We start from the raw sequence: 27,024 nt of genomic DNA on the forward strand, positions 1-27,024 counted from the left end.
TGCACACATCTCAGTCTATTTACAGACCTGTCTCAGTGCAGGTAATTGTGGTGCTGGTGCTTGCTGGCTTTCTGACAGCTTTCAGTATCCGTGTGCACTGCTGGAAATGGCTTCTCTCCCTTCTCTTCCCCGTGTAGTCTGTGGGCCCAGTGCTGTCCTCTGACATTCCCTCCGGCACCGAATCCGAAGAGGATGAGGATGGGATGAATGACATGAACGAGGAGGTGATGTCGCTGATATGGAGCGAGGATCTGCGGGTGCAGGAAGTGCGCAGGCTCCTCCAGAGTGCCCGTCCTGTGCGTGTCAATGTGGTGCAGATGCCAGAAGCTAGTGACCATGAATACATAGAAGAGAAGGAAAACCGGTAAACGCTCTCTCCATTTCTAGCAGTATTTTGTTAGCGTTTCACTCAGGTGAAAAGTGGTTTGAGCTGAGTTGTTTGAATATTTTTTGGTGGCTTAATTGCGTCTAATCAAACAGTGCGATTTATTTTAGTCTGAACTGAATATTAAAGTAGGCAGGCCTGAGTGAAGGACACGTAGAAGAGGGTTGGATTTCATAATCCAAGTCTTTGAAACTCTGCTTCTATTCGAGTTGGAGGGCTCTCTGGGTCGGAGGAGCATATGGGAAAGATTGTTAGTGTGAACCCCATGTTGAGACCAGTTAGAGTTTGAATGAAAGCAGATTGTAGCATATTTTTTTTCTGCCTAAAAAGTATGAAATAGAATCAGGACCTACTCTGTAGAGAAAATGCCTCTGTAGAGAACAAAACATCATCCATCCCCTGACTAAAACTAGAGAACCCTTTGTTCAGGCCTTATCTTAAGTCTAGGTAAGGCTTGGGTCAGGGGACCTCATTTATTCTACAGAAAGCAAATTCACTGTCTCGTCTCTGTTTTGAAATCTTCTATATGTTATAGAAGAATCTGTTATATGCCCAGTGGCCTCACGATTACCCCCTTCCTGCTTCTTTATTCACTTACATTCTACAGAAAGCAAATTCACTGGCTCATATCTGTCTATTTTGAAATCTTCTATCAGAGCTGTTATATACCCAGCTGCCTCACAATTACCCCCTTCCTGCTTCTTTATTCACTTATTTTGAGGGTGTTAAATGTATCTTCTTTAACAAACAAAAGGAAAAAAACAGACTTCAGAGCATCATTAACATGCAAAGCACTCTGCAGAAGCAGGAAGCTAAAAAGCTAAAGGAATGTATCAGATCATTGTCTGACCTACCTAACAAGCTGAGTAATCTGACAAGTCTAGAAAGTGTTTCCAGAGTAAATCGTAGAGAATTGTGGTCAGCATTCTTGGAAGCACATTATTAATTCTGTACCTAGGTTATTACTAGATGTGATCACTAGTCATAGCAAGATCCCATACGGCAATCACCTTTCTTTTTGCTTTCTCCTTTCGCCTTGTTTCTGATATGGCCGCTAAATTGTCCGTAGCGCAGATTTGTTTAACAAGCACCTAGCTTTAAGGGAAAAATAGTGGCAAGTTTCAAATTGCTGTCAGCTAAAGTATATCTTTGAGGTTAATCTTTCAAGGACCAAAGATTTAATTCAAAAGTGTGGCCTACCAAAAAAGGAAAGAACGTGTTACCTCGTAGTCAGGGAAAAAAAATGCCAGTGCCTGTTGTCTGTAGGTTCATTTTATATCATGTATTTGGAAAAATGTTCTGTATTAAGCAATTGGCTTGGTTTTCCTTTCACCTCCCCACCAGGTTGTTACAGCTGTGCCAGCGAACCATGGCACTACCTGTTGGACGAGGAATGTTCACTTTGTTCTCATACCACCCTGTCCCAACAGAGCAGTTACCCATCCCTAAGCTGAACCTAACTGGTATGTTGGACGGTGTTTTCTTCCAAAGAAATTCAGTGTTTAACGGAACATGATGGAGTTTCTTTCCATTGTTATCCTGTTTCTTCCTGAACCTCTTGTAGTTTTTGTAGTGTCTTTCTGCAGAGAGTTTCATAGCTTAAGCGTGCTTTTTGTGAAGATGTGACTCTTTTTGCTTTGAATCTGCTGCTTGCTGTTTCTTCTGGAATGGTCACTATTGGTTACTATCTAACATTGAGACTTTATAACAGATATATTCTAAGAGAAGTGAAAAAATTGCCTGATAGCTGGCCCGTCTTGGAGTCATGCAAGTCCACATTGCTCGTTTATCTAGGATACTGTGTTTTCTCCCTTCTGATGTGCCTGAATATACCTGATGCTGTCTCGGATAAGAAGCCTTACCTAATGTGCTGTCAGTGTTTATTCACGTAGCACCCAACTGAAGTTGAGAGGTGTTTTTGAAGCAGTTTGGAATCACCTAATTGCTTTTAATGATTTTTGTTGTGGGCAGGCCGAGCTCCTCCTAGGAACACCACTGTTGATCTGAACAGTGGGAATATCGATGTGCCTCCTAACATGGCTTGCTGGGCCAGCTTTCACAACGGGGTGGCTGCTGGCCTGAAGATAGCACCTGCTTCACAGATAGACTCTGCCTGGATTGTTTATAACAAGCCCAAAATTGCCGAACTAGCAAATGAATACGCAGGCTTCCTCATGGCTCTGGGTCTCAACGGGCACCTCACAAAACTTGCTACACTCAATATACATGACTACCTAACAAAGGTGAGACCTTTCGTAAGAAACCAAGAGAAATATCTATAGGACTTGAATTATTTAAACAAAATAAGAAAGAAAAGTCAACATATTTCTTTGAAGCACTGAGTTGGAAGTTTTCTGGTGTGTGAGGATATCACAGTTCCTTCATTAATATTAGTAGCACAGGACTTTTTTTTTCTGTTTGAAAGATTTTCAGTAGTATTTTCACTTAATCTTTCCATATTGTGCACAGCTCATTGAGATGGAACACTGGGACAAGTGTTTTTCCTTTTCTGAGGATGTCTGCTTTCTTTGGTTGCTGATATTTGTTTCGTTTCCCAGGGCCATGAGATGACAAGCATTGGACTCTTGCTTGGTGTTTCTGCTGCCAAGCTGGGCACAATGGATATGGCCATTACACGCCTCCTGAGCATCCACATACCTGCCCTCCTGCCACCAACGTCCACGGAGCTGGATGTCCCTCACAACGTGCAGGTGGCTGCTGTGATAGGAATAGGCCTTGTCTATCAGGGCACTGCTCACAGACACACAGCTGAGGTCCTGCTGGCTGAAATAGGTAGGTGCCAACACTGGAAAAAAAATGGGATGAGGACTGGGAGAATCGCAATGTGTCAATGATTTGCACAGTGCATCAGGGAGCTGAGAATTTTAACATTTTTAGCTATGTTTCTGCCACCGCAATATTCACCCCTCGTTTTCCAAACCCCGTCTTCTGTTTTCAGAGAAGTTACTGTGAACTGTATGTTTGTATAGCATAGAACAATCATTTGGTTCTGGGATTTCTGGGGTTGCCAGCTACTTGGTAAAAAGACTTCAGTAACTACACATTCCTCTTGCCTGTGTCTGTGGAGATCTTGACCCTCTATAGCATTGGAGCAGATCTATTGCACAGTTGTATACCCAACACATCTGATGCTTCCCAGACACTTGTTGTGTCTCATGTCTGTCCATGAGATAGCTGCCACTGTAGAAACCAGATACGGAGGCACTGGGTGGAGAAAAAATTGCTTTCCTCTCGCAAGGGCAGTCTTTTTGGTGCTCTAAAGTGGTGGAAGTACAGCCATCATGTCCTAAATTCTGTGGTGAATTTTGTTTAAGTCCTTCTAAAGAGTAGCTGATTCTGAACCGTAAATTTCTTACCTGAATTGTGTCCTCACTCTGTGCATAGTTCTTCTGATTTTATTTGTATCGGGTTCTTATTTATGTTTATATGTAACTTTAGTTAAGAGACTACTGTTTATTAGAGAAAGGGATAAATCTTAAGGCTGAAATCGTGTCTGTTTCTAGTAATTTGATACATGCAATCTTTTCTAGCGACAGCTTTTGAACTCTGAGAGGTCTTAAGAGTGTACACAGTTGTAACATGGCATTTTCACCGTCTCTATGAACTCCAAACATATCATTTAGCAATATATACTGCACCTGGAGGGGTTTGCCATTTGATGATGAATGGGTTAAGTAACAAATACTTGTAAGTCCACTCAGAACATTCCTGACTTTGCTGAGAAGGGACAGATACTATTTGGGTTTTCTCATTTCGTTAGGCATGTAGTGCCTAATTAAACAATGTTTGCTTAACTGGAAGTTTAAAAGATTAATTTCACTGGTTTTGTTTTCTCCAGGACGACCCCCTGGCCCAGAAATGGAGTACTGCACAGACAGAGAGTCCTATTCACTGGCATCTGGGCTAGCCTTAGGCATGGTTTGCCTCGGGGTAAGTGCCTCTCTTCATTTTAACTGCTATTAGCAGAAGAATCATTATATATTGGGGTGGGGTGATAAGAGCTGTTTAATCCTTGACTCCCAACTGCCTTTGGCCGAAAGAATTCCGTTTTCTCACGTAGGAAAGGCACTTCCATGTTATTTCTTCTTCTCTTCCTTAGCATGGCAGCAATTTGATAGGCATGTCAGACCTCAATGTTCCCGAGCAGCTTTACCAGTACATGGTTGGGGGTCACAGGCGATTCCAGGCAGGAATGCACAGAGAGAAGCACAAGTCTCCCAGTTACCAAATCAAGGTACGCGTTGATGATTTTTGACGAGTTAAGCTGAAAGTAGCAATAGCTACAAGTCTGAGAGGTGTGTGTGTCTCTATGTACCCGCTGGCTTTGTATGTACACATCACTAGAGGCTGTTGCTGCCTTGGTCAGCTGGCCTGAAAGTATGCATTGTGTTTTCACAGGAGGGAGACACCATAAACGTGGACGTTACTTGTCCAGGTGCCACACTTGCACTTGCTATGATCTACCTAAAGACTAATAACAGGTATTAACCTTGGAATTGCTCAGACATTTTGCAGTAACATGCGTTGATGATTGATTTTTGATGAGTTAAGCTGAAAATAGCAATAGCTACAAGTCTGAGAGGTGTGTGTGTCTCTATGTACCCGCTGGCTTTGTATGTACACATCACTAGAGGCTGTTGCTGCCTTGGTCAGCTGGCCTGAAAGTATGCATTGTGTTTTCACAGGAGGGAGACACCATAAACGTGGACGTTACTTGTCCAGGTGCCACACTTGCACTTGCTATGATCTACCTAAAGACTAATAACAGGTATTAACCTTGGAATTGCTCAGACATTTTGCAGTAATTTGTGACAGCAGTTTAAGCTGCGGTAACGTTGGCTCTGTTTTGTGTGGCTTGCTCAATTCTTCAGACAGAGTTTAAGCTGTGGTAATGTTGGCTCTGTTTTGTGTGGCTTGCTCAATTTTGTGCCTTGCTGAAATATGATCTGGAAACTCTGTTCCTGTACTGTGTGTTGCAGATCAATTGCTGACTGGCTTCAAGCACCAGATACCATGTATTTGCTGGACTTTGTAAAACCAGAGTTCCTTTTATTGAGGGTAAGATATTTTTTTTTGATTCATTTCTCAGCCTATTTTTTTTCCTCAGTTTGTAATCCAGCCCAGATACCCATCAAGTAGAATCCTTTAGATAGCTGGTAACTCTGTTGCTTGCCAGCCAAACTCATACCTTCAAAAAATTTCTGCTTGTAGTATATCAGCTTGCTTGTCGTGAAGCACTAGAGACAGAATGTATTGAGAAATACTTGAATGAGACATTTTGTGTGGAATGTTAAATGTTTAGGTAATTTTTCGTAGCTTTTCCCAAATTAATTTCACAGATAAAAAACGTTAGGCCTTAGCAGCTGTTGAAGTACAGAATGAATTTTCATCTCAGTTTATTAGCTAAAGATACAGAGCTTGCAAGGATTTATTCTGTAGTTCTTTTTCTGCAAGCAGAATTTGCATCTCAACATAAATTACAAAATCCCTTTTATTTTTTGAAGGCTGAGAAACAGCCTTCTGAAGAAGCTGCTAGTGTGTAGGTGGATTGTCTGCATTTCTGGATACAATTAGTACATTAAAAAAATACTGTTTGTTTGTGCTGGGTTTTTTTTTTTCTTCCTTATGTTTTGGCTTTCTCACTCTTTTAGACCTTGGCTCGATGCCTCATTTTGTGGGATGACATCTTGCCCAACTCCAAGTGGGTTAATAGCAACGTGCCTCAAGTAGGTATTTACACTTAATGTGTTTACTTCCCAATTTTACATCTCCCTGAATTGTTCTGCATGTGAACATTTCCTTAGTCTCATGAGGTGTGCAAGAAAATCTGTTAATTGTGTCCACATAACGGAGGTGACAGTTACGTTGGGTTCCTGGACTGTTCTGTGGGAGCACTGCAAACTGCCATCCTGTCCTGCTAGAGAGGAGGAGATTGAGGAGGGATGCAACTGTTCAAGATGTAAAATGATGCCAGAGAGAGAAAGGGATTAAACTTTCCTCCACGTTGCCCAAGCCTGAAGCCAGGTGCAGAATTGCTGTAAAGAGGTTTCAGTTGAGCATTACAAGTAACTTAGATAAATACCTAGTAGAAATCCAGGATGCTGATGGACTGCCTAGCCTCTCGAGGTCTCATCCTGTTCTGCTTTCTCTCATATTTGAGTAGATACAGTAACATCATGCTTCTGACACAGTCTTGCCATTGTTTTAGAAATCTTTAAGGGAGCAGATGCAGGAGCATTGAAAGGTGTCCCTTTTGGATCAGAAGCACAATGGAGCAATAGCATGTGGAAAAACCCCAGCTTTTTTATGCCTGTGAAACAAACCTGTTTTGTATCACTTATGCCTTCAATGCCCAGAGTTTCAGTTAATTAATCAGGTTCCCTGGACTTGTTTTAGATCATAAGGGAAAACAGTATATCTCTTCATGCAACAGAGCTGCCGTCATCTGAAGACCTGAGTTTAGAAACACTGGCGTAAGTAACATTTAAAAAATTCTTCTGAAAAATGCAGCTGAACTCTTCATAGAGATATCAGTATGCAAAAAAAATCTCTCTCTTGATACTTAGGAAATCTTATTCTCCGTTTTCTCTAAAGGATAAGGTTTTCTTTTCAATTTTCCTTTTTTCTTTAATTATAAAGAAGTTTGCATATTCAGATGAGGAAAAGAGAAACATTTAGTCATTTCCTGTTTATGTTGCTTATTAGGCAAGCTCATGTCTACATCATTGCTGGAGCGTGTTTGTCACTGGGATTTCGATTTGCTGGTTCAGAAAATCTGGCAGCATTTAAGTGTTTGGTAAGAGGTTCTCATTTTTTCCCTTCACTTTCCATAGAGCTGTAGCTTATCTTTTGTATCTGTATTTAGTATGCATTTATTTTCTTTCCAGTACAAATATGCAACAGATTTCCTGAAGTGTTTGTCAGCGCCAACAGCTTCAATAGTAAGTTGTCTCTGGTTTTCTCTCAAGAAAGGGAGGCTTAGTGTGACCCTCACCAAAACCTTAGTGGAAACAAAACCATCCCTTTTACTTTTCTATATTACAGACTATTTGTAGAATGTGACAGGGCTGTGAATCATTTTTGTTAAGGACTTTGCTAATTTTCCACTCTCCCTTTTTCTGCGGAATGTGGTTTTCGAACTCTGGGGTAGAAAGCGGCGCATTAGACCCACCAGAAGCGTGTGTTTGACCACAGAAGTGTAATAATGCCTTCCCTGTTCTGCTTGAAGACAGGTCACTATAATCTCGAAACATGCTTGAGTGTCTTGCTGCTCTCTCTGGCAATGGTGATGGCTGGCTCTGGAAACCTGAAAGTCCTTCAGCTTTGCCGTTTCATGCACAAGAAGACGGGCGGAGAGATGAACTATGGGTTCCACTTGGCTCACCACATGGCTTTGGGGCTTCTCTTTCTGGGAGGAGGAAGGTAACTTGCCATTTCCAAAGGCATGTTTTGTCTTTGTTCACCTCTTGTGCAAAAGCGAGAGCAGTGTGCAATTTACTTGATTATTTTTTTTTATTTTTTTTTTAAATTAACATACCGATGCATAAAGATGTTTTCTATTGCAAAAGAAAGTCCTGTTTTCTGGATACTGCATTACTTGAATACCATAGGAATGTTTCTGGCTGGTGTTTATTTCCTACTGCTACTTGTTTATTTTGACTCCTGTAGGAACACATTCATAAATTCCTTGCCTGTATGAACTTTGCTACTGTCTTTCCCTTCCCTGGGACACCAGAATATTTAGAAAACCTTTGCTAGGGCCCACCCTTCGTTAGCACTGAAATTAATAAATAATATTTTTCTACAGATATTCACTGAGCACTTCAAATTCTTCAATTGCTGCTCTGCTTTGTGCTCTGTACCCTCACTTCCCTGTTCACAGCACAGACAATCGGTAAGGGTTTACTGGGGTTCACATTTCCTTAAGCTAAATCATCTTATTACAACAGAGGTTATCTAGAGACAAACAATCTAGAATTTTTACCTAGGCACTCTGTAAATAAATTTTTGAAGGTTTAAAAAAAAAAAAAAAGGTGGAAAGCAGAAAAAATAAGATACAAGATGATGGTGGTAATCTTTGATCGGTGAGGAAATGCAAGCAGATTTCCTGAGTCTCCACATTGTACTCCTGTGACTTGAAGACAAACTTGTCTTCCAGTTTGCTCAGCTGAAAGTTTTCATGCAAGATCTGTCCATTTATGACTCTTAATCAGTTTTGGTTACGATTCATTAAGTCCTGTTCTGTTAGGTAACCCATACACGTTAAAAAAAAAGAAAAAAAGAAACCTACTATGTTACTACAAATTTCTCTTTAGTTTAATTGACATCTGTATCTGGGTATTGAGCTGTGTGTAGTATGGCACTTGGGGGTTATTCCCTGCCTGTTCTGCGCAGTGCTGGATTCTTCATTTCCACACACAGGTACCACCTTCAGGCTTTGCGTCACTTGTACGTGCTGGCAGCAGAACCAAGGCTCTTAACACCCATTGATGTGGATTCAAACACTCCTTGTTACGCGCTGATAGAGGTTACATACAAGGTAACGTGTCTGGGAGGCAATAAGGAGCAAAGGCCTTTGAGAAGGTGTGGGAGACAACTGAAGACTCTGATAGACCAAAGGCACGCTGTTTTCATTGTTGTGGCCAGCAGCCTTGGGTTTGTTTCAAGTTGTGGTGGAAACAAGCCAAATTCTACGCAAATAAATTGAAGGGTTGTACTCAGCCCACTCACACCTTTCAAGGTGACATCAAAGCACATGTGAGCAGAATACAGGACCAGTAAAAGGCACCGCAAAGTCTTCAAACAGTCAAGTGTGTCATGACTGACCCATGGTCATAGTTCTCCTCTTTCTAAAGAGGAAGGACTTTCAAAGGCACGGAGGTGGTTGGAACCATATGTGGATTTAAAAGTCTTCTAATTCTGCTGAAATGGGCAACTTGATGTTTATCGTTGGTGCCTGCGTTGTGTGTCCTTTGGGGGAAGAGTCCTTTGCAGGATTTATTTTATACAGGTTTACATGAGACTTACATGAGGTGCTCATGAAAGGACTAAAGAAAGGGTTGTTGGGATTTTGGGGGTGAAGAGGTGCAGCATGGATCCCTTGTGGTTCTGGCAGAGAGTTCTGCACGTTCATAACATAGTTTACTTCCCAAGCCTTCAGATTGCAGCTGAACTGCACCTAACTTGCACAATGTTATGTGGTGATCCATCCATTGGAAATATACCTTTAATTTAGGCTCATATTTCCTGACATTAAAGTCAGTGCTAAGTCATGTATTTACTCAGAACTCAGGAACAGAAACTGCCTGACTTCTACTAATGGAGTCGTGATAAATGAGATGCATGTTGTCTCTTCTTGTCTGTCTTTTCCCATGAAAATGAGCTTTACTAATATGTGAATGCTGGTGGCATTTTGAAGGGCACGCAGTGGTACGCAGAAGCCACCGAGGAACTGATGGCACCCACGCTTCTTCCAGAGCTTCACTTACTGAAGCAGGTAAAGGAAGTCTCTGTTTTAATAAGGAATTTAATCGCCCGGTTTGTGTCACAAACAGTGCAACGACAGAGACTTAGTGACTTCTCTTTGGTTCCCTGTCCAGCCTTAGTCAGACTCTGGATGAAGTTGTCCCATAGTAATGGCTCTGAAGGCAACTCTGTCTCTATGAAGCACCTGTTAAATTATGTCACACCATTCTCTTTGGTCTTGATCATAACATTTTTCAAGATCTGGTGTGGTGGGGAGTTCCCTGTGCCAGAAAGCTTCACTGCAGGAGAGGCAAAGCTGGGTGCTCTTCCTGAATGTTGAGGGTGGGTAACGCTACAAAAGGGCACGTGCCCTTGTACAAGCCCAGAAAGAACTGTAAGCTTATGTAGAAAACTCTTAATTTTATGATTTTGCTTATATCTAGTAACAAAAATGCTTACATTGACAGATCAGAGTGAAGGGACCACGGTACTGGGAATTATTAATAGATTTAAGCAAGGGAACGAATCATCTAAAGTAAGTATTCTTCATAATGCCTAACTGAGTAATGACCTTGTAGTAGTAGTATTTTTTTAAAAATAACAAAAAACCTCCTATACTTGTAACACCTACAATTTGGAAAGAAGTCTGGTTTTGATCAGTTCACTGTTGTGCATTTGACAGCACTTTAGGGTGAAGAAAGAAACTGCGTAGTTGGTTTCACCTATTGATGTGAATAATTCATGCAAAAACAGGGCAGGGGAAAACCTGATAGTAAAAACCGCAGATATTGGCAGCGGGATTGCGCAGTACCAGAAACTTAACCAGTACTTAAACTCATGGTTTTAGTTTAGTTTTGAGTGGGTATGATGTCACGTTTCCCAGACTGTTGATACCGTAGTTAGCTAACTGTTACTGCTTTGTGAAATACTATTTTTCTCATGTTACGTGAAGTATACAAAGTACTGCTTACTGCATTCTAACTCTCCGGCGGGCAGCTGTGAAAAACAGAAATCTTACCGGAATACAGTATCTGTGGGTAAAATCATTCTCGTGTTTGCACTTAACAGTGTAACTTGTCGCTGTGGGTAGTATAGAAGCAGCCAGCTGCATCTTTCATCAGTAGCATGTTTTTTTCTAGTTAATTTAAATGCCACTATTGAGATAAAATTAGGCACTACAATGCAGCATCTATTGCGCCATGCCTTTAGAGATAACGGAGGGGAGTGAGGCGGGGTGCAGGTTCCTCCAGATGAGGAGGGACACGCTGGTTCCACTGCTGCACCAGCACCAGCAGAAGCCAGCTTTGTTCTCCCGGGTTGAGCCTTTACCACACATGAGCATTTGTTTGTCCAAAAGAGCCTTCCTGTGCTGCTGCTGCAGCAGAAACCAGCGTGGGTGACAGAAACTTGCTGTCTTTGGGACTTACCTGTTATGTGGGTCTCCAGACGCTTTGAATCTGCCAGCTCTCATGTCACAGTATCTTGTCCTCAGCCCTTTAAGATAGAGAGATGCTGGATGGCAGCACGTTGGAGATAAATGCATGCATGAGACATAGTTTTCCCTATCTTGCTGCCTGTGAGTTGCTTCAGTGTTGTTATGCTAAGCAGTTAGTTTCAATACAGATAACTGATTTTAAGGATGCCCAGCGCCTACAGTTAATGGCCCAACTGATGCTCTAAATCAGGTAAACCTACAACTGCTTTGCAGTGGTGTAACTTTGAACCGCTGTAACACTTCTGTCTGTAGGCTGGGTCAGGAATAGCAGGGTTGTGTTGGATTTTTTGTTTTGTGATGGCTTGTTGGTTTGTTGGGGCTTTTTTGCATGGAGAAAGGACCATCACAGCATTCCTTTAAAGCTTGCAAGGATACCAACTAGCAAGGTTTTCCTTGATGCTGGGAGCTTATCCTAGAGAGCCCAACAAAAACCTGCAGTGGCTTCAGAAAGTTATATTCCTTGTATCAGTAGGGCTCATCCCTTTTTCATCACCATTGCCTGCCCTGAAGATACCAAGATTTCTCTGTATATGCAAGTGGGGCAGGGTTTAAATAATCAGGACAAAGCCTGAACAGGCATATTATTGCATATGAGCTGTTGGGAGTTCACATTTCCTTTACAGGTCTGCCTCATTGTGTACACGCGTCAATTTAAAGTGAGCACTGTTGTTATTTCAGATCAATCCTTTCAAAGGGTGGTGTCTTGTACGTGAAGCTCAGAGCTGGGCAGCTCTCCTACAAGGAGGACCCGATGGGCTGGCGCAGTCTCTTAGCACAGACTGTTACTCACCGAAACTCTGAAGCTCGGGCATTCAAGGTATGGCTCCCAAATCTGGTTTCCTGCCAGGAGTGCTGCCTCTAGAAAAGGCTGAAGGAAGCACGGCAGGTCGTGGTGTGTTATTTATTTCCAGCACCTAGCTCTGCCACATAGTTATGAGTACTGAAGTGACTTGCTGTGCTGGAGGGAAAGGAAGTCTGGTGGCTTTCACAGGGCATGCGAGGCACTTAGGCTAAGAGCAGCGACGTGAGCGTACGTTTGTCGTGGGCAGGCAGAAGCGTTGGACGCCTTTTGCCCATGATGTGCTCTATGTAGGTTACAGTCTTCTCGTTCCTGTGCTGGGGAAGGGAGGGTTGGGTATAAATCGCTACTACATCTGTGCAGTAAAACCAAAAGGATCGTTTTAAGAGTGTGTTTTAATCTGGTTTTTTTTAGCCAGAAGCAATTTCAGCTTTCACTTCTGATCCTGCTCTGTTTTCATTCGCCGATTACTTTTGCAAACCGACTGTAAACATGGGCCAGGTATGGTACCTAGATCTGGACTGGCATGGTTTCTCACTTGCATGAATAAAAGGTGGGAAAATCCTACATTAAACTGAGGAACAGAATTCAGCCCTTCAAGGAGTGGGGACAGGGAGGGGGATTCTAAGGGATGTTTTTTAAAAAATAATGTATTTTATATTATAATATCTATTATATATAAATAGGTATAAAATAACATTGACCCTATAGTATTTTTTGGGTATAAAATATAAAATTTATAAAGGTATAACATTGACCCTATAGTTTTTGTTGGGTTTGTTCAGTTTTTTCACCATTGGTTACATCGCAGTTGCTGTTAGTTGTTGACACCAGTTGTATTCGTTGCAGAATGCATTTAACAAATACCCTGAGCCATGTTCAGTGTCCTGAGCATTTAAGTGAAGTCACTGCAGAAGGGTTGGGGTGTTTTGCACTATTATTTCTCTGCACTAAATGACTTAAGGGAGGGAGTGAAATGTAGCTGCATTATGCCTAGTTTTAATAAGCCCAAGAGTGAAAGCAAGCTGTGTGGTTGGTTAGCTATCACTAATGTCACTGATGGGTTAACTTTAATGGAAGGAAATGTGAGCAATGCAAGAACCTGAAAGAAATTGTATCTAACATGTGTGCTTTGTTAAACATGTGTCTTTTATCAGAAACAGGAAATCCTGGATCTTTTCTCCTCAATTCTTTATGAGTGTGTTACCCAGGAAAATCCAGAGATGCTGCCCACGTACATAGCAATAGATCAGGTGGAGTAAACACTTTTTTCTTTTTATAAAGCTACACTTAGCATAAAAATATTGTTCATTGTGTGTGATTTTTGTAGGAGACAGAAAGGAAGAAGGGGAGACATATTAGCAAGCTTACAGGGAGATGGCAAAGATTTTAAAAGCAAATTAGAGAATAATCTAAGTTAATGAAAACTAAAATTACAGCAGAAGCATTAGCTGGCAGATTTTCTCAGTAGGTGCTCAGAAGGGCGGCCCTTGGCAGCGCAGGGTTTTGGGATTCATTTGCTTCATGTTTATGACAGCAACAGTTCTCTCCTCTTCCAGTTCCCATTTCTCACAGTCCCTTTGTGTTTCCCCTGTGCCAGGCTGTCAGGAGGTTAGAAAGAAGAGAAATGTCCGAGACGTTTGAGCTGTGGCAGATAAAGCTGGTGTTAGAATTTTTCAGTTCCAGAAGTCACCAGGAGAGGATGAGCAGGAATCCAAACCGAGGACTCTTCATGAACTCTGAATTTTTGCCCGTGATGAAGTGCACTATTGATAATACTTTGGACCAGTGGCTTCAAGGTACAGAGAAGATAACCTTAACCCTAGAGCCATGATCGCAATTCGGTGTTCTTGTCTTCTTACTGATCTGTAGTGGCTTTTGCCTCAGAAGTACTGAAAAAATGGTAACTGAAGGGAAGGCAGTTGCAAGTTAGCATAAAACAATTTGTTTTCAATTTAGTGCATTTGGTGTGAAACATTCACTGTTTGACTGTGTTGTCAAAATACATGTTTGACTGTATTGGTGGGAAGTTTAGTTCACCTGGGAGGTTATGTTTCCCAGAAGAAATGCCTTCCTGATATCCCATTGGGAGAATTTTCTAGGAGCAAAAGCAAAGAGTGAGTACAGGGTGTGGGGTGGCCATGGCAGAAGGTGGAAGGTTTGCAAACAAACCCTAGCCCACCTTCTGTGGAGAGATTGAGACTCTTCTTAGTGGGCAGCTTCTGTGGAAATACTGTTGTCTTACCTTTCCGTTTCCTCCCACAAATGCTCCCTAAACTTCATCAGTATGTCCTGTGTATTACAGCTGGAGGGGACGTCTCTCTACATTCTTACCTAAGTGGGCAGCCCACGGAGGAGTCTCAGCTGAGCATGCTGGCTTGTTTCCTTATTTACCACTCCGTCCCGACGCCAGGGCAGCTGGCAGCTGGAGGCTTGGAAGGTAAGGCTGGAGTGCAGGACAGCACTCTGGACTTGCATGGACACACACTCCTGGGTTTGGCCTTGCATATATCCTGTAAATTATTTGACAGCGTGTGTTTCCTCTGAACACTGTTCCAATGATTTTTATTTTTTGTTAATTGTGTTGAGTCTGGGCAGAAAAAGTAGAAACTTTATGCAGGACTAAAGAAGCCTGAGGTTTTTTTATAAAAATCTCTTAGCTCTTTCCTGACCTGCAAGTAATGATTTTCTAGCAGGCAGTGGGGCCAGGTAAGATGAGCTGTGACAGGGGAAAGCATTTCTGTTGGGCCAGCTGTGTGCTGAATGTCCTTAAATCTCTTTCCTATAAGTACCTGGTCGGAGCGATCACCTGCTCTTCTGGGTTTCCAGTGGTAATCTGATTTGGGATCCAGGGAAATTCTGGGCCCTTTCACTGGGCAGCTTTTCTCTTGCCCCCAGCCTGGGGATATACCGCTGCTCCTGTCTGCCTCTGGTTTCTCAGGTTGTGAAAGAAACGCAGCTGGGCTTCAATTTGAGGAACTCTGTGGTTTGATTAGGGGTGTGACATGAATGTTACCACCTCAGTGATGAGAGAAATCTGTCACTGAAGGCTTTGCAGAGGCCAGAGTCCCCAGCCCAGGAGTCCCAGGTGATGGTACAGGCTAACGTGGCTTGGCTTGGACATTTCCCAGCCAGGTGCCTGGATATCTGTTCAAATCAAAAGGCATTTATGGAAATCCTGGGGGTTTGTGTCCTCTTTCCTTGTTACGTGCCTCTATTCCCAGAGTTCCCGCCACATGAATTGAATATTCTAATATAAATAATAAAAAATATCAATAATTCTAATATAAAAACTTACTTTATAACCTGTGTTGCAACAACAAGAATAGCAGTGAGCACCTCTCCAGAGAGACACCCTGAACACCGTTGGGCTCTCCTTCTGTTGACAGTTCTGTCACTGGGCGAGCGTTACACCTGTATGTGCTCATTTTCTTTCTTTCTTTAACCTCTTTAGGAAACACCAACTTCTCTGAGCTGCTTTTGAAATTCAAGCAGTTGAACATGCCAGTCCGTGCGTTGCTAAGGCTCGCTCCTCTCTTGCTTAGAAACCCCCAGTCCATGGTGCTGTAGGTCTGTGGCGTTTGTTCTCCGCGCAGTTCCTGAAGGACAGAGCCAGCTGTGTGTTGTTTCATGCTTTCCAAAAACATGCAGGTAAAACGTACGTGATTTTGTAACTTCTCAAACAACGTGAAACTTCAGACTTGTCCCTGGATGTGGTTACTATGGCCGGGAGTTATTTATAAATTGTTACAATGAATTAAAAAAAAAAAAAAATGTAGAAGTGAACTAATAATAAATTTACTTTTGTAACTAAGGTTTGTTTACAAATATGTCTTCTGTGGTGAATTCTGAAAAGACCTTTTGTGGGAACCATACAGTTTCTTTGGTTTTGTAACTTCTTTGCTTGTGATGTATCTCAGTGCGCTTCCAGGAGATTTGAGGAGATAGGCAGCACAGAAGGCCAAACTTGCTTTCCCTCTTGGGTCTCAGGTTAGAAGAGAAAGCCTTCTACTTTACTTCTACTAAACACCACTCACCTCATGCCAAGTGTCCCTGTCAACAGCTGGCGTGATCTTTCAGTCTCATTCATGCAATATTTACTTCTTTGTTGTCTCACGAAGGCTGTTGTGTCTCTCCTCCATAAGTGTGCACATATAAAAGTGTGTAAGTATAAATTGCCCTGCTCCGACTCATCCACAATATACTCACTCCTGCACTGTTTACATCTTTTTGTTGTTTTCTTTTCTAATCTTTGTTCTGCAATTAGTCAGTGGCTGCTGAGAAAACACCTGCCTCCACTACGTTACGTTATGTCTGGGCAAGAACTGAAACTTCTTGCAGACAATTTAAATAATTGGGCATTCGTTTGTGTTTCCTTCATCTCTGCTACGCTGCCTTGTGTGTTTCCCAAGAGCACTGAATTTGGAGCGTGGCTGGCTCCATGTTTGTTCTGGGCAAGGCCAGGCACTTAATTTTTCATAAAACAGGTGGAGTTACTCCAATGAAAGCAGCCAGAGGTTGAATGATTACTACTAGAAAAGCAGCCGGAGCCAAGCCATTGGACTCTGCTTATTCTGAAGTTTCAAATTTGATCTTGTTCTGTGGGACTTGTAGATTCCTGGTTCCCCTTTTTTTTTTTTTTTTTTTTTCCAAGCCCTGAAGTAGAGGAGCCAAAGGATTTTTAGATGGACAGAGGAAGACAACTAAGAGTGTTTATGAAGAAAGCAAAAGAAGAAAATTTATAAACCTTCTAAATGTTATTAAAGTGTTTAATGTGTATGAACCAAGGTTTTCAGTCACTTAAGATGTCCTGAAGGAAGGACTTAGGCCCCACATGGTTGGAACTTGTGACAAATCCTGTCCCTCACTCCTGTTTTTTGAGCTATTCAGAAGCTGGTCTAATTTCCTTGGGCACCCGCGTACGAAAGTCAGTGTTCTGTCCCAGAGGAGGTTAAGTCTTTAACCAACTGAATGGACAAAGAGCTCAAAGGCAGCTGCTTTGGAGCTGTAGCTTGGATGCTAGCCCCTGGGCTATCGTGTTTGTGGGTTGCATGGCTCCCCGTCCTGGCCATGGGAAGGGAAGAGATGGGTTTTCTCTGCACTGAGTGACCTGGGGCTGGCCCTGGCTCAGGACAGGGGTTGCCAAAAAAAGGGATGAGCCTGGCAGGCAACACGCTGGTGGGAGGAGCAGCGAGGGCAAGGCTTGTCGGATGTGTCCTGAGGGCAGTTCCTGCACAGAGTGCACGGGAGGTGTCTTGGTCCCGGGGGCAAGAGATTGCATTTGAGATTTTGGAAAGGAGAGGGAGCACTGAGCAGTGCCCCTCACACAGCTGGAGCCCACAGACATTGGGGTTCAGCCTTCTAAAAAACCAAAACCAAACCCACCTGCACCGTAAGTACCTTCTTTGTTGGGTCAATTAAATTGACCCATTAACAAGTATGGAAACCCCCACTTCTGCTACTAGAGCCACGAGGTCTTTGGCTGTTCCTTCCCTTGGGAGAGGGGTTTGTGACGTGCTTGGGGGTGTACGTACCTCCCCCCTCAGCTGCAGCTTGGGGAAGTTGTTTTCTTCCTCCTAAACTGGAGAAATGGGAAGCATTAAATATTCACCTCCCGAAGCAAATGAACTGCTCTCCCCAGCCCGACTTTTCTGAGGACAAGTAGGTTTTTAGCCTCCTAGAGCCCCTGCCAGGAACGGAACAAGTTGCACAGTTACTTTTTTGTGCGTGTGCTTGCAAGGAGGGAGAGCAGAAAATGCAAATGCTGGCTGTTGAGTGAAGAGCTGAGAAAGCTGAACTGGAGGTGTGCTGGTGTCTCTCCCCCTCCTGCTGGATAAATGGGCTTTTGCCCTGTGCTCAGAGGAGTTTTGGAGAGCAGCCTGGCAGCGGGGTCCATGCTCCTGCTGGGAGTCTGTGCTGTGAGTCTGCTTCCCCAGGGGTTGTGAAGCTGGAAGATGAAGATGCATTTGACCAAGAACAAAACGAAAAAGCAAAAGCAGCCTTTGAGCAAGCTCCTAAGAAGAGGAGCAGGAGGCAGCATCTCCCCCTGCGACTGGGGTTGGGATGCTGATGGGTCCAGCCTGATGGGGGGAGGACAACGTGTCCAGGGCAAGCCGTTTTGCTTCAGCCTCAGGGGTAGGGAGGAGGGCGTGTGGGTGTGCAAACCTCTCGAGCTGCATGAAGTCAAGAGCCGAGAGGCTTCCTGTTTCCTTTTTAAGGTCTAACAGAATTTGAAAGCAGCCGCCGCCGCGACCTGGACCAATGATGTGGGCAGAGCAGCGGAGGAGCTGTGTCTGGGGGTGCCTGGCGCCCGTTACGAATGCCAGCCCCGCTCCCACAGCCCCACACGGAGCCCCCCGCGCTCCCTCCGGCCCCGGGGGGGGTGGTTGCCCCAGGCCTGCCAGGGTAAGGTCCTATTTACTGCTGTGGGCAAGGCTTTGCGAGCCCCTTCCAACACCGCTCGCTTTAGCTGCTGGCTGGGAATTGCAAAAAAAAAATATATACATCTATGCCATAGATTTCGGTACGCCTTAACGCTCCTCCTGCTGCTGTGTGTTGTGTTGCTTGGCACTGGGCTCTCACAGGGTGAATATTTACAATTTTGCACGTTTAAAACCCAGCACTGGCTGCTGGTGAAGTGTGGGGCTTTGCCTTGTCCCCCTGGGGGTCCCTGAGCACCCACGGAGCGTGGGCTGCCCCCGGGGGGGGCTCTGCTTGGGCTGTGGTGGGGCAGTGGGAGGGCTGAGGGGGTGCCCTGGGAGGTGTGGGGTGTGAGGCAGGGGCACATGGGGACCCCCCCACCCCCCGCTTGGTGCCCTGACAGCATCCTTCTCCCTACGCCTCTCCCGGCAGGATGCCCTGTGCCCAGCCTCCCCCAGCTCACCCCCACCAGGGGTGGGCAAGCACCCTGCTGGCATGGGCACCCATCCCCAGCGAGCCCCCACCGGGGTCTGGGGGGAGAGAAGAAGTCCTTGGGGCCATTCCTGCTCCAGTCCCGGGGCTGTTGGTCCCTCGGAGGGCTCTGCAGACGGCAGCAGCTCTGCTTGGGCACGGCGTGGAGATGTGGGGAGGCTGGGGATGGAGGGTCTCTGCCACCCTGGGCATCTCATCTCATGCAGCAGCCCCCGGGGTGAGCCCGGAGCAGGCAGGGAGGGAGGCCGGGTTCCTCCGGCGTCTCGCATGGGCACCCCGAGTGCTTAGTCACCTCTCTGGGGGGTTATTTTTTACGCTGCGCTCGCGAGCTCTTTGCATGCCCTCCCTTGGGCTTTGGGCGAGGAGAAGTGTCTTCCTGCCCCTCCCGGGGGGGGGAAGGACGCGGGGAGGGGAATTATTTGCCATGGGAAGCAAATACATCCATCCTAAACCACGCCTCCTCGGGGGCTGCTCCTCTTGTCTTGTGGCCGTCCCGGAACCGAGTGGCTCTGCCGAGGTTTTAGCAGCCCAAGGGACACCCGTGGAAGCCCATGGTCCCCCTTCTCTCACTCACCTTTCAGCCTTGGGGACATCCCATGGCGCTGTGTTCCCCCCTCCAGCTCCGCGCAGAAGCTGTTTCTTTTCCTCATTGTTATTTATATATTTTTTTTTCCTTTTAATCTCACTTGCTTGGCACCCTTGGTGGTCCCCAAATGTGGCCGTGGGGGGAGAGAGCACGGCTTCTCCAGGCCACCCCCCACAGCCCACAGTGCCAATCCCAGCCACCCCGCACGTCACCCGTGGGGCTCTGCCACTGGTGTGGAGGTCCCTGGCGTGGTGGTCCCGTGGCTGCTGGAGCGTGGTGCCTGTTCAAAACCGGGCCTGCCCCATCACCGCCTTCCCTGCTGAGTTCCCTTTTTCGGCTGGGGCACGCAGTTTTTCGACGACAGTGACCTCTGTCGGCGCCGCCACCGGGGCCCGGCGCCACCCACTTGACCCCTGCCGTCACCCATCCATCATCATCCCACCCATCCATCCACCATCCCACCCATCCATCCATCATCCCACCCATCCATCCACCATCCCACCCATCCATCATCATCTCACCCATCCATCCACCATCCCACCCATCCATCGCTGCCCCCACCACCTGCTGCCTCTCCCCCTCCTCCCATCCTCGGCAGACACGGGGAAATAACCTGGTTAGCAGGGACGAGTCCCACCCTCCAGTGTCACCTCCAGCCCTGCCCATCGCCCAACGGCACGGCAAAGCCCTCGCAGGCACCGCCGGTATTTCGGTAAGCACTCGTGCCGGGAGGCAGCGACCAGCTCTGCTCAGAATTGGAGAAAAGTTACCGAAAGGTCTCCTGAGGACAGCCCCAAACCTGAAAACTCAGCGGGGATTTAATTTAAGAGCCGTGCGGCCAACCTCCGTGACTCATGTAAATAGAGATGTTACAACCGGTGACTAATCCCAGTAGCACTTTCTGTGAATGTTTCATCTCCATTCACGTTTCAAATTAGTATTTTTCACGATTTAAAGTAATAATAATAAAATAGACGGGCGATTTTACAGGAAAGTTGGGGGGGGAGGGAGGGAAGGAAGTGTTTTGACTGCGAAGCAGTGCCGGCGACTGGGGACTGGCGGGTTGGTTTTGGCTCGGCGCGGGGTGCTGAGCTGGTGGGAATGGTCACTGTGGCTCCTCTTTGCCCTCAGCTCCTCCAGCCACCAGATGGAAACTGCTGCCTGCTCGGGCAGAGGGATTTGCCATCTGCAGGTTCCTGCCAGAGCCCATGAGGCAGCCGGGTCCGTGCCGTGCCGGGCCGGGCCGGTGGGCCAAGCCTGGCTCAGCAGCTTTGGGGCCAGCTGCAGGTGGCAGCGAGTTTTGGAGGGCTGTGGGGCCTCGGCGGCAGCCGGGGGAGTGACTCAGAGGCACTTTGGGGCTCTGTGGTTTTGCTTTCATGGTTTTGCTGTGACTTTGCAAGTTGATTTTTTCGCTCTGCGGGAAGGCAGGTGCTGACATGCCCGGCAAACGGGGCGTTCGGTGGGATCTCAGCCACCCCTCGGCATCCCGGCTGGCTGCTGGGGTGGGCTGGGGGGGTCTTCGCTTTCCCCTGTGCTGATTTGTGCAGCCAAACCCCACGGGCAATGCCGGCAGCGGCATCTCGCAGCCTGTGGTCCCTTGGGACCTGCATCTCCCCTGGGAGCAGCAGCAGCAGCAGGGACCGAGCACCCTCCAGGGCACGGCCAGGCACTTAGTCCCGCTGGGAAAATCCAGCTGAGAAGGATTTCTCTGCAGGGCTTCGTACTCCAAAAGCACACACCGCCAGTGCCAAAATAAAAGACAAACCTCTCGCTGCTGCTTCCCCAAAGGCAACTTCACCCCGTGCTCCCCTGCTCCCTGGGGTCTGGCAGAAAAATGAAGTCAGGGCAACATTTACAGGCTTGTTTCGTTTCTTTTTGTTTCTCTTTCTCTCTTTCTCTCTCTCTTTCTCTCTTTCTCTCTCTCTCTCTTTCTTTCTTTCTCTCTCTCTCTTTCTCTCTTTCTCTCTCTCTCTCTTTCTTTCTTTCTCTCTCTCTCTTTCTCTCTTTCTCTCTCTCTCTCTTTCTTTCTTTCTCTCTCTCTCTTTCTCTCTTTCTCTCTCTCTCTCTTTCTTTCTTTCTCTCTCTCTCTTTCTCTCTTTCTCTCTCTCTCTCTTTCTTTCTTTCTCTCTCTCTCTTTCTCTCTTTCTCTCTCTCTCTTTCTTCCCTCCCTCCTTCCTTCCTTCCTTCTTTCCTCCCTCTCTCCCTCCCTCCCTCCTTCCTTCCTTTTCTTCAAATTTTCTTCTCTGCCTATTGTTTTTCTCCCATCACCATCCCGTGGTGGTGCAAGGGCTGACGCTCAGTGACTCCAGTGGTTTCCCTGAGCAGCTGGTTCCAGCTGACACCACCCCTCCCTCCCTGCGCTGCCCTGGGCCCAGCTGGAACGTTTTCCACCCCTTCAGGGCTGCTTTCTTTCTTTTTAGAAGGAAAATTGGATTTTTGACAATTACAAAAATTCACCAAAAAAAAAAAATTCCCACAGCCCCCTTTCTGCAGAAAACTCTGGCTTTCCATAAAACTCACAGTTGCACGCCGGAGAGGTCTGGGGGTTTCTGGCAAACTGGATTTTGAAGCTGGGCCAGAAAACCAGCTTTTTCCAGAGAGCTGCTAATGACTGCCAGCACATTTTCCATTTTTGTTGCAATATCTTGGGGGGGAGGAAGGCAGGAGGGGAGCAGGACGAGTGTTTTCCGACCACATTTTCACATGCCTCTCCTCCTCCATCCTCCCCATGGGATGCCCACAGGGCCATTCCTTCCACCAAACCTCCAGGTAGGGCATTCACCACCGGCTCGCACTCTGCTGGGGCAAGGTCCAGCATCATCCCTGGGGAGGGAGTGCTGGAGAAAGAGAACCAACCATCCCCTTGCTTTTTGGGGCGATAGCCAAGCATTAGGGGCCACGGGACGGCGAGCGGCTGATGGATGCTCCCACCATCAGGCTCTGATGCCTCCGGACCCCCAGGGCTCCTGGGTGCATTTTGGGGCTTGTGATCCCTCAAGTCCCAGCCAAGTTGGCCACGAAACAAGACGCCTCTGCCAGGGGCTCCTGTGGCCACATACTGAAATAATTAGGGAGGAGGGATGGTGTGCTGATCCCTCACCCTGCTTCCCTCTCTGCTCCTGCAGCACCAGCCACCTGCCCCAGGGAGAATCCGAGGGGGAGGGCAGGAGCTGGTGTTCACCTGTGAATGGCATGAGAGTCAGCAACGGGGGTTCTGCAGGGCTGGAGCGGTTCAAAAAGCCACGGGGCAATGCAAAGAAATATATAATTCACCCTTGTTGCATAGAAATATCTAATTAACCCTTGTTTTTCCCTTCACGTGTCCCAAGAAGCGCTGTCACCGCAGCCAGCCTCCCCCACGGGCTGTCACTGCGAGGGAGCGGCCGCCGGCATCTCAGTGCAAGTGACTTTTGCTTCTCATATGAGAAATCGGTGAAAGCCACAGATGAGAACACAAAGGGTGTTTTGGTGTTGGTTTTTTTTTTTTTTTTCCCTGGCCTGCGGGTGCTCACACTCATCAGATAAGCCAGAGCATCATCTGCGGCCATCCTTGATAGGGCATGGGGGAGCAGCTGGCTCTCCCCGGGCGCTGTGGCTGCCCCGCCGGAGCGACCGTGGTGAAGCTGAGGTTGGGAGCTGGTAGCGGTGGCACTGCCGAGTGTTGGGGATGCCTGGGTGCAATGGCTGGAGGCGTCAAGGGACTGACTTCATGGATGGTCCCTGGGATGCTCAGGTCCCTGGGATGCTCAGCCAGAGCCCCCGCGAGGCCACAGGGCACCCGGCGCTGCCAAACCCCACCAGATAGGAGCCACTGCCGCGGCCGCTCCGGTGTCACAACCCCCATTTTTTAAATAGCATGAATTTGTGAAAGGCTGATGAAAGCAGCCTTTGTTTTATCCCCTCCTGGGGCTGTTCGCCACCGCTTTGATTCATCTCTGAACTCCTTCTGAATCAGGGACTACAAACCTGCCCGTAAGCCTTTTTTTGGGTCGGTTCATTTTCTCGACACACATAAGAACCGTACTACTGGCCACACTGAAATACTGCAAAACAGAAATTGAGTGGGAAAACCCAGGGGGTGGGGGACAAGGAGGTCGCCAGCCACCCCCCCCGCAGCAGGAGAGAGTGAGAGTCCCTTTGCTGCAGGGGAAAGGGCTGGAAGTGGGGCAAGTATCTCAGATAGGTGTTTGCTGGAGCTGTTCCCCGGGGAACAGGGATGGTTTCCATCACCCACGTGGCAGCCAGCAGCCTTTCGCATGCAGTTTGCAAGGAGGACATGGCTTTTTTTAGCCCAGCTGATGGAAACAGGGGGAAAAAACAGAGTGCTTTCCAGCAGACAGGCTGGAAGAGCATCCAGGAGCCGAAAAGCTTGAGGATGCATCGCCTGGCTAAAAGCCCAGAGGGTTGGGGGCCACTTGACAGAGCTTCCCACCACCCCCCTTGGGATAGTGGATTTTGGTGCCTGTGTGTCACCCCCTCCCCAGCCCCCTGCTGCTGCCGTGGTCCCTGTGGGTTTGGCTGCAAGCCCTGGGAAATGAGACCTTTCCCAGGAAAGGTCCTTTCCAATGGGAAAACCCCCTGAGCAAAGGAGTTTTGCACCCAATGGGTGTAACCAGCTGCTTCAGGGGAAGCAGGAGCACCCCTGGGCCGTGGGAAACTCTCCCTTCCCCACATCCCAGCAGGGGGTGGTGAGGCCATAGAAAGCCATCAGCACATCCCAGGCTGGGAGCTGCAGTGAGGAGAAGGCAGGTAGGAGGTTGGGTGGGTTTGTCAGGGGATCTGTGGGCAGCCCTAGGGTGCTGGCGTTGGGCACCGCTGCGCCGGGGGTTTGCGGAGGGAGGATGCTAAAAACTAGCTTTCCTTTGTTTTCCCAACATCCCCCCCATTATTTCCATTAATGCTTAATAGTTAAGCATTAACGCCGTTCAAGCGGACACTGGGTGGGTTTGGAGTGTGGCCTTTCCCCACAGAAGCTCATGTTAAACCCTTGTCACTAAATGTTTGTCGAAGGGGAGGTGTGGGAAGCCCGGGGATGAATCCCTGGGGCAAAGCCCCCATGGTCCAGCGTCCTGTCCCGGGTGTGTGACACCAGCACGAAGCCCCAGCCCCTTCCCACCCTGAGGCACGAAACCCTGCGGGCAGGATATCCAGGTCCTGCATCTGGCATCCCTGGTACCACTAACAAAGATCTCCTTCCTCCATCTGGCATCCCTGTTACCACTAACAAAGATCTCCTTCCTCCGTAGGCGATTCCCTGGTCCTTCACTGAAACGGCAAGAAGCAGAAGAGTTTTTTCCAGCAGCATGAATGAAAAAAGGCCCCTTTTTCCCCAGGGCAGCATTGGAGGAGGCGGCAGCGGGTGAGTCAGCCGGAGCAGGGCTGTCCTGCTGGGAGAAGGGACCAAGGAGGGGGTTGGGTTCTTTTTTCCCCTCCTGTTTTGGTCATGGCTTAATGGTGGGAAACCGGTGACATTCGTGCCCTTGCAGCCACCACTTCTGGGTGGGTTTTTTTTTTCTAATCCATTCCCATGAAAGCATCCCCAGCGCTGATATTTTCTCTCCTCCATCACAGGCGCTGGCTCCGGAGGGTGTGGGGAAGCGGCCGCGGTTCGGGTGAGTGTCTCCGTGGGACGGGTGGCACCGGCTTCGGGGTGGGTGATTTGGGGAACCTGGCACATCCCGCCAGGCGTCGAGCTGGGAGAACCACCTGGGTGGGGAAAGCACTCGCCCGGGAGCTCCTTACCTTCAACAAAGCCCTGAGCGCCTGGGGGGGTCCCTCTGAGAGCTTCAGCGGCTCGGCTCCTCTGCTGGAAACCTGTGTTTTTTGGAGGCTGTGCAGTTCCAGTAAATGAAAGCGGGGCTGCTGTGTCGCAGCCACGTGATAAGGGTTTTTGGTAACTCGGGGCGCGCTTGATGAAGAAGAAAGGAAAAAAAAACCCACGGAGTGGCAGGAGGTGTTGCGCCTCACGTGGGCTCGTTGGCCAAAAATGAGTCAGCAGCGAGTGTGGCTGCTGCAGGAGAGAGGGGAGAGCTGCGCCCTGGGATGCTCTCCCCCTTCTTGCTGCCATCCCTCCTGCTGCTGGTGGTGCTGGTGTCCATGGTACTGGTGGTGCTGGTGCCAGGGGTACTGGTGGTTCTGGTAGTGTTGATGCCAGTGGTGGTGCTGGTGGTGCTGGTGGTTGTGCAGGGCCGTGCAGGGGTGCAGCATTTCACCTGGGGAGTCAGCTTTTGCCTCTGCCCCCCCTCTCCCCACCCTCCTGCAGAGAAGCACCCTCAGGCTGAAGGCACCTGCACCGATGCGAGTGAGGGTGCCCCTTCCCATGGCCTTTGGGTAGCCCCAGTTCTCCCTGGCTGGGAAGCAACTGGGTGTCCCCGTGCCTGCGTGGCAGAGGAAGAAAAATTATTGTTGAACCCAGGCGCACATTAATCACAGCATCCTTAAAACAACCACAAAACCCACTTTTAAGCCTGAGCGCGTGGCTGCGTTGTGCTGACAAAAGGGGTTAATGGTGTCTGCAGGACTAAAGCGCCGCGGCTGCCTCTCGGGGTGGCAGTGGGGCTGGGGGTCTCCATTGCCTGAGGTCTTGCTGCAGCCCCAGGGCTGGGTGCAGGTTGGTGATGCCAAGTTTCCAAACCCAACATTCCCTGGGAATTTCAGCTCACAGAGAATTTAAAAAAAAAAAAAAAAAAAAAAAGCGAGCTCTGAATTAGAGCAAAGCTGAGGAGTTTTTTTTTTTAATTCCTGTGTTTCCCGTGAGGAGTGGAGGCTCCTGGGGGAGCTGTGGGATGAGGGCTGTGCCAGGGTCTGGGCAGAAAAAAGCATGGTCATGGCCAAGGTGGAGAAACAGGAACTGTTCCTTTGTGAGAACTTACAGGGAAATGGGTTTGAAGAACTGAGATGAGCTGAAGGATCAAGCCCAGGCAGGGTATTGAGTCCCGAGATGGAGACATGGGTAGCCCCAGCCGTGACCATCTCCCTGCCCCTTCCAAGCAAACCTGAGGGGCTCAGGGCCACATCCAGCCCCACTCTGGGTACCTCCAGGGATGCCAACTCCATGTTTTCCATGGCTGGGGTTACGCGTCCATTCCCAGAGCTTGCCCTCTCATCTGGGGTTGTGAACCTTGAGTAAAGGTGTCAGCATCTCGTTGGCTTCTCCTGGCCAGGGAGCGTGCCCAGGAGCTGTGCAGGGATGCAGGGATGCAGGGATGTGGGGATGTGGGGATGCAGGGATGTGGGGATGTGGGGATGCGGGGATGCAGGGATGTGGGGATGCAGAGATGCAGGGATGAGGGGATGCGGGGATGCAGGGATGAGGGGATGTGGGGATGAGGGGATGAGGGGATGCAGGGATGTGGGGATGA

The 27,024-nt window shown here is 47.7% G+C and overlaps 1 protein-coding gene and 1 long non-coding RNA gene across 3 annotated transcripts in view; both read left to right on the forward strand.

The window, feature by feature from the left end:
• The window catches only part of ANAPC1 (anaphase promoting complex subunit 1), a 37,290-nt gene extending 21,311 nt beyond the window's left edge, over window positions 1-15,979 (forward strand). For both annotated transcript variants that reach the window (XM_014962504.1, XM_014962505.1), the window contains exons 26-47: window positions 1,730-1,848; window positions 2,357-2,628; window positions 2,944-3,178; window positions 4,245-4,336; window positions 4,506-4,640; window positions 4,805-4,887; window positions 5,386-5,464; window positions 6,058-6,132; window positions 6,803-6,879; window positions 7,112-7,202; window positions 7,294-7,347; window positions 7,635-7,828; window positions 8,214-8,300; window positions 8,828-8,945; window positions 9,825-9,902; window positions 10,339-10,406; window positions 12,045-12,183; window positions 12,580-12,666; window positions 13,323-13,418; window positions 13,766-13,964; window positions 14,471-14,605; window positions 15,620-15,979. In XM_014962504.1, coding sequence (XP_014817990.1) covers window positions 1,730-1,848; window positions 2,357-2,628; window positions 2,944-3,178; window positions 4,245-4,336; window positions 4,506-4,640; window positions 4,805-4,887; window positions 5,386-5,464; window positions 6,058-6,132; window positions 6,803-6,879; window positions 7,112-7,202; window positions 7,294-7,347; window positions 7,635-7,828; window positions 8,214-8,300; window positions 8,828-8,945; window positions 9,825-9,902; window positions 10,339-10,406; window positions 12,045-12,183; window positions 12,580-12,666; window positions 13,323-13,418; window positions 13,766-13,964; window positions 14,471-14,605; window positions 15,620-15,735 — 2,629 coding nt within the window. In that variant the 3' untranslated portion in view covers window positions 15,736-15,979. The remainder of the gene's footprint in view (window positions 1-1,729; window positions 1,849-2,356; window positions 2,629-2,943; window positions 3,179-4,244; window positions 4,337-4,505; window positions 4,641-4,804; window positions 4,888-5,385; window positions 5,465-6,057; window positions 6,133-6,802; window positions 6,880-7,111; window positions 7,203-7,293; window positions 7,348-7,634; window positions 7,829-8,213; window positions 8,301-8,827; window positions 8,946-9,824; window positions 9,903-10,338; window positions 10,407-12,044; window positions 12,184-12,579; window positions 12,667-13,322; window positions 13,419-13,765; window positions 13,965-14,470; window positions 14,606-15,619) is intronic.
• Window positions 15,980-18,440: 2,461 nt separating this feature from the next.
• The window catches only part of LOC106900431, a 21,878-nt gene continuing 13,294 nt past the window's right edge, over window positions 18,441-27,024 (forward strand). Inside the window, exons 1-3 of the long non-coding RNA XR_001414158.1 lie at window positions 18,441-18,570; window positions 24,910-25,022; window positions 25,235-25,275. This is a non-coding gene — a long non-coding RNA (uncharacterized LOC106900431). The remainder of the gene's footprint in view (window positions 18,571-24,909; window positions 25,023-25,234; window positions 25,276-27,024) is intronic.

This window comes from Calidris pugnax, unplaced genomic scaffold (assembly GCF_001431845.1).
Source record: "Calidris pugnax isolate Ruff unplaced genomic scaffold, ASM143184v1 scaffold147, whole genome shotgun sequence".
NCBI lineage: Eukaryota > Metazoa > Chordata > Aves > Charadriiformes > Scolopacidae > Calidris > Calidris pugnax.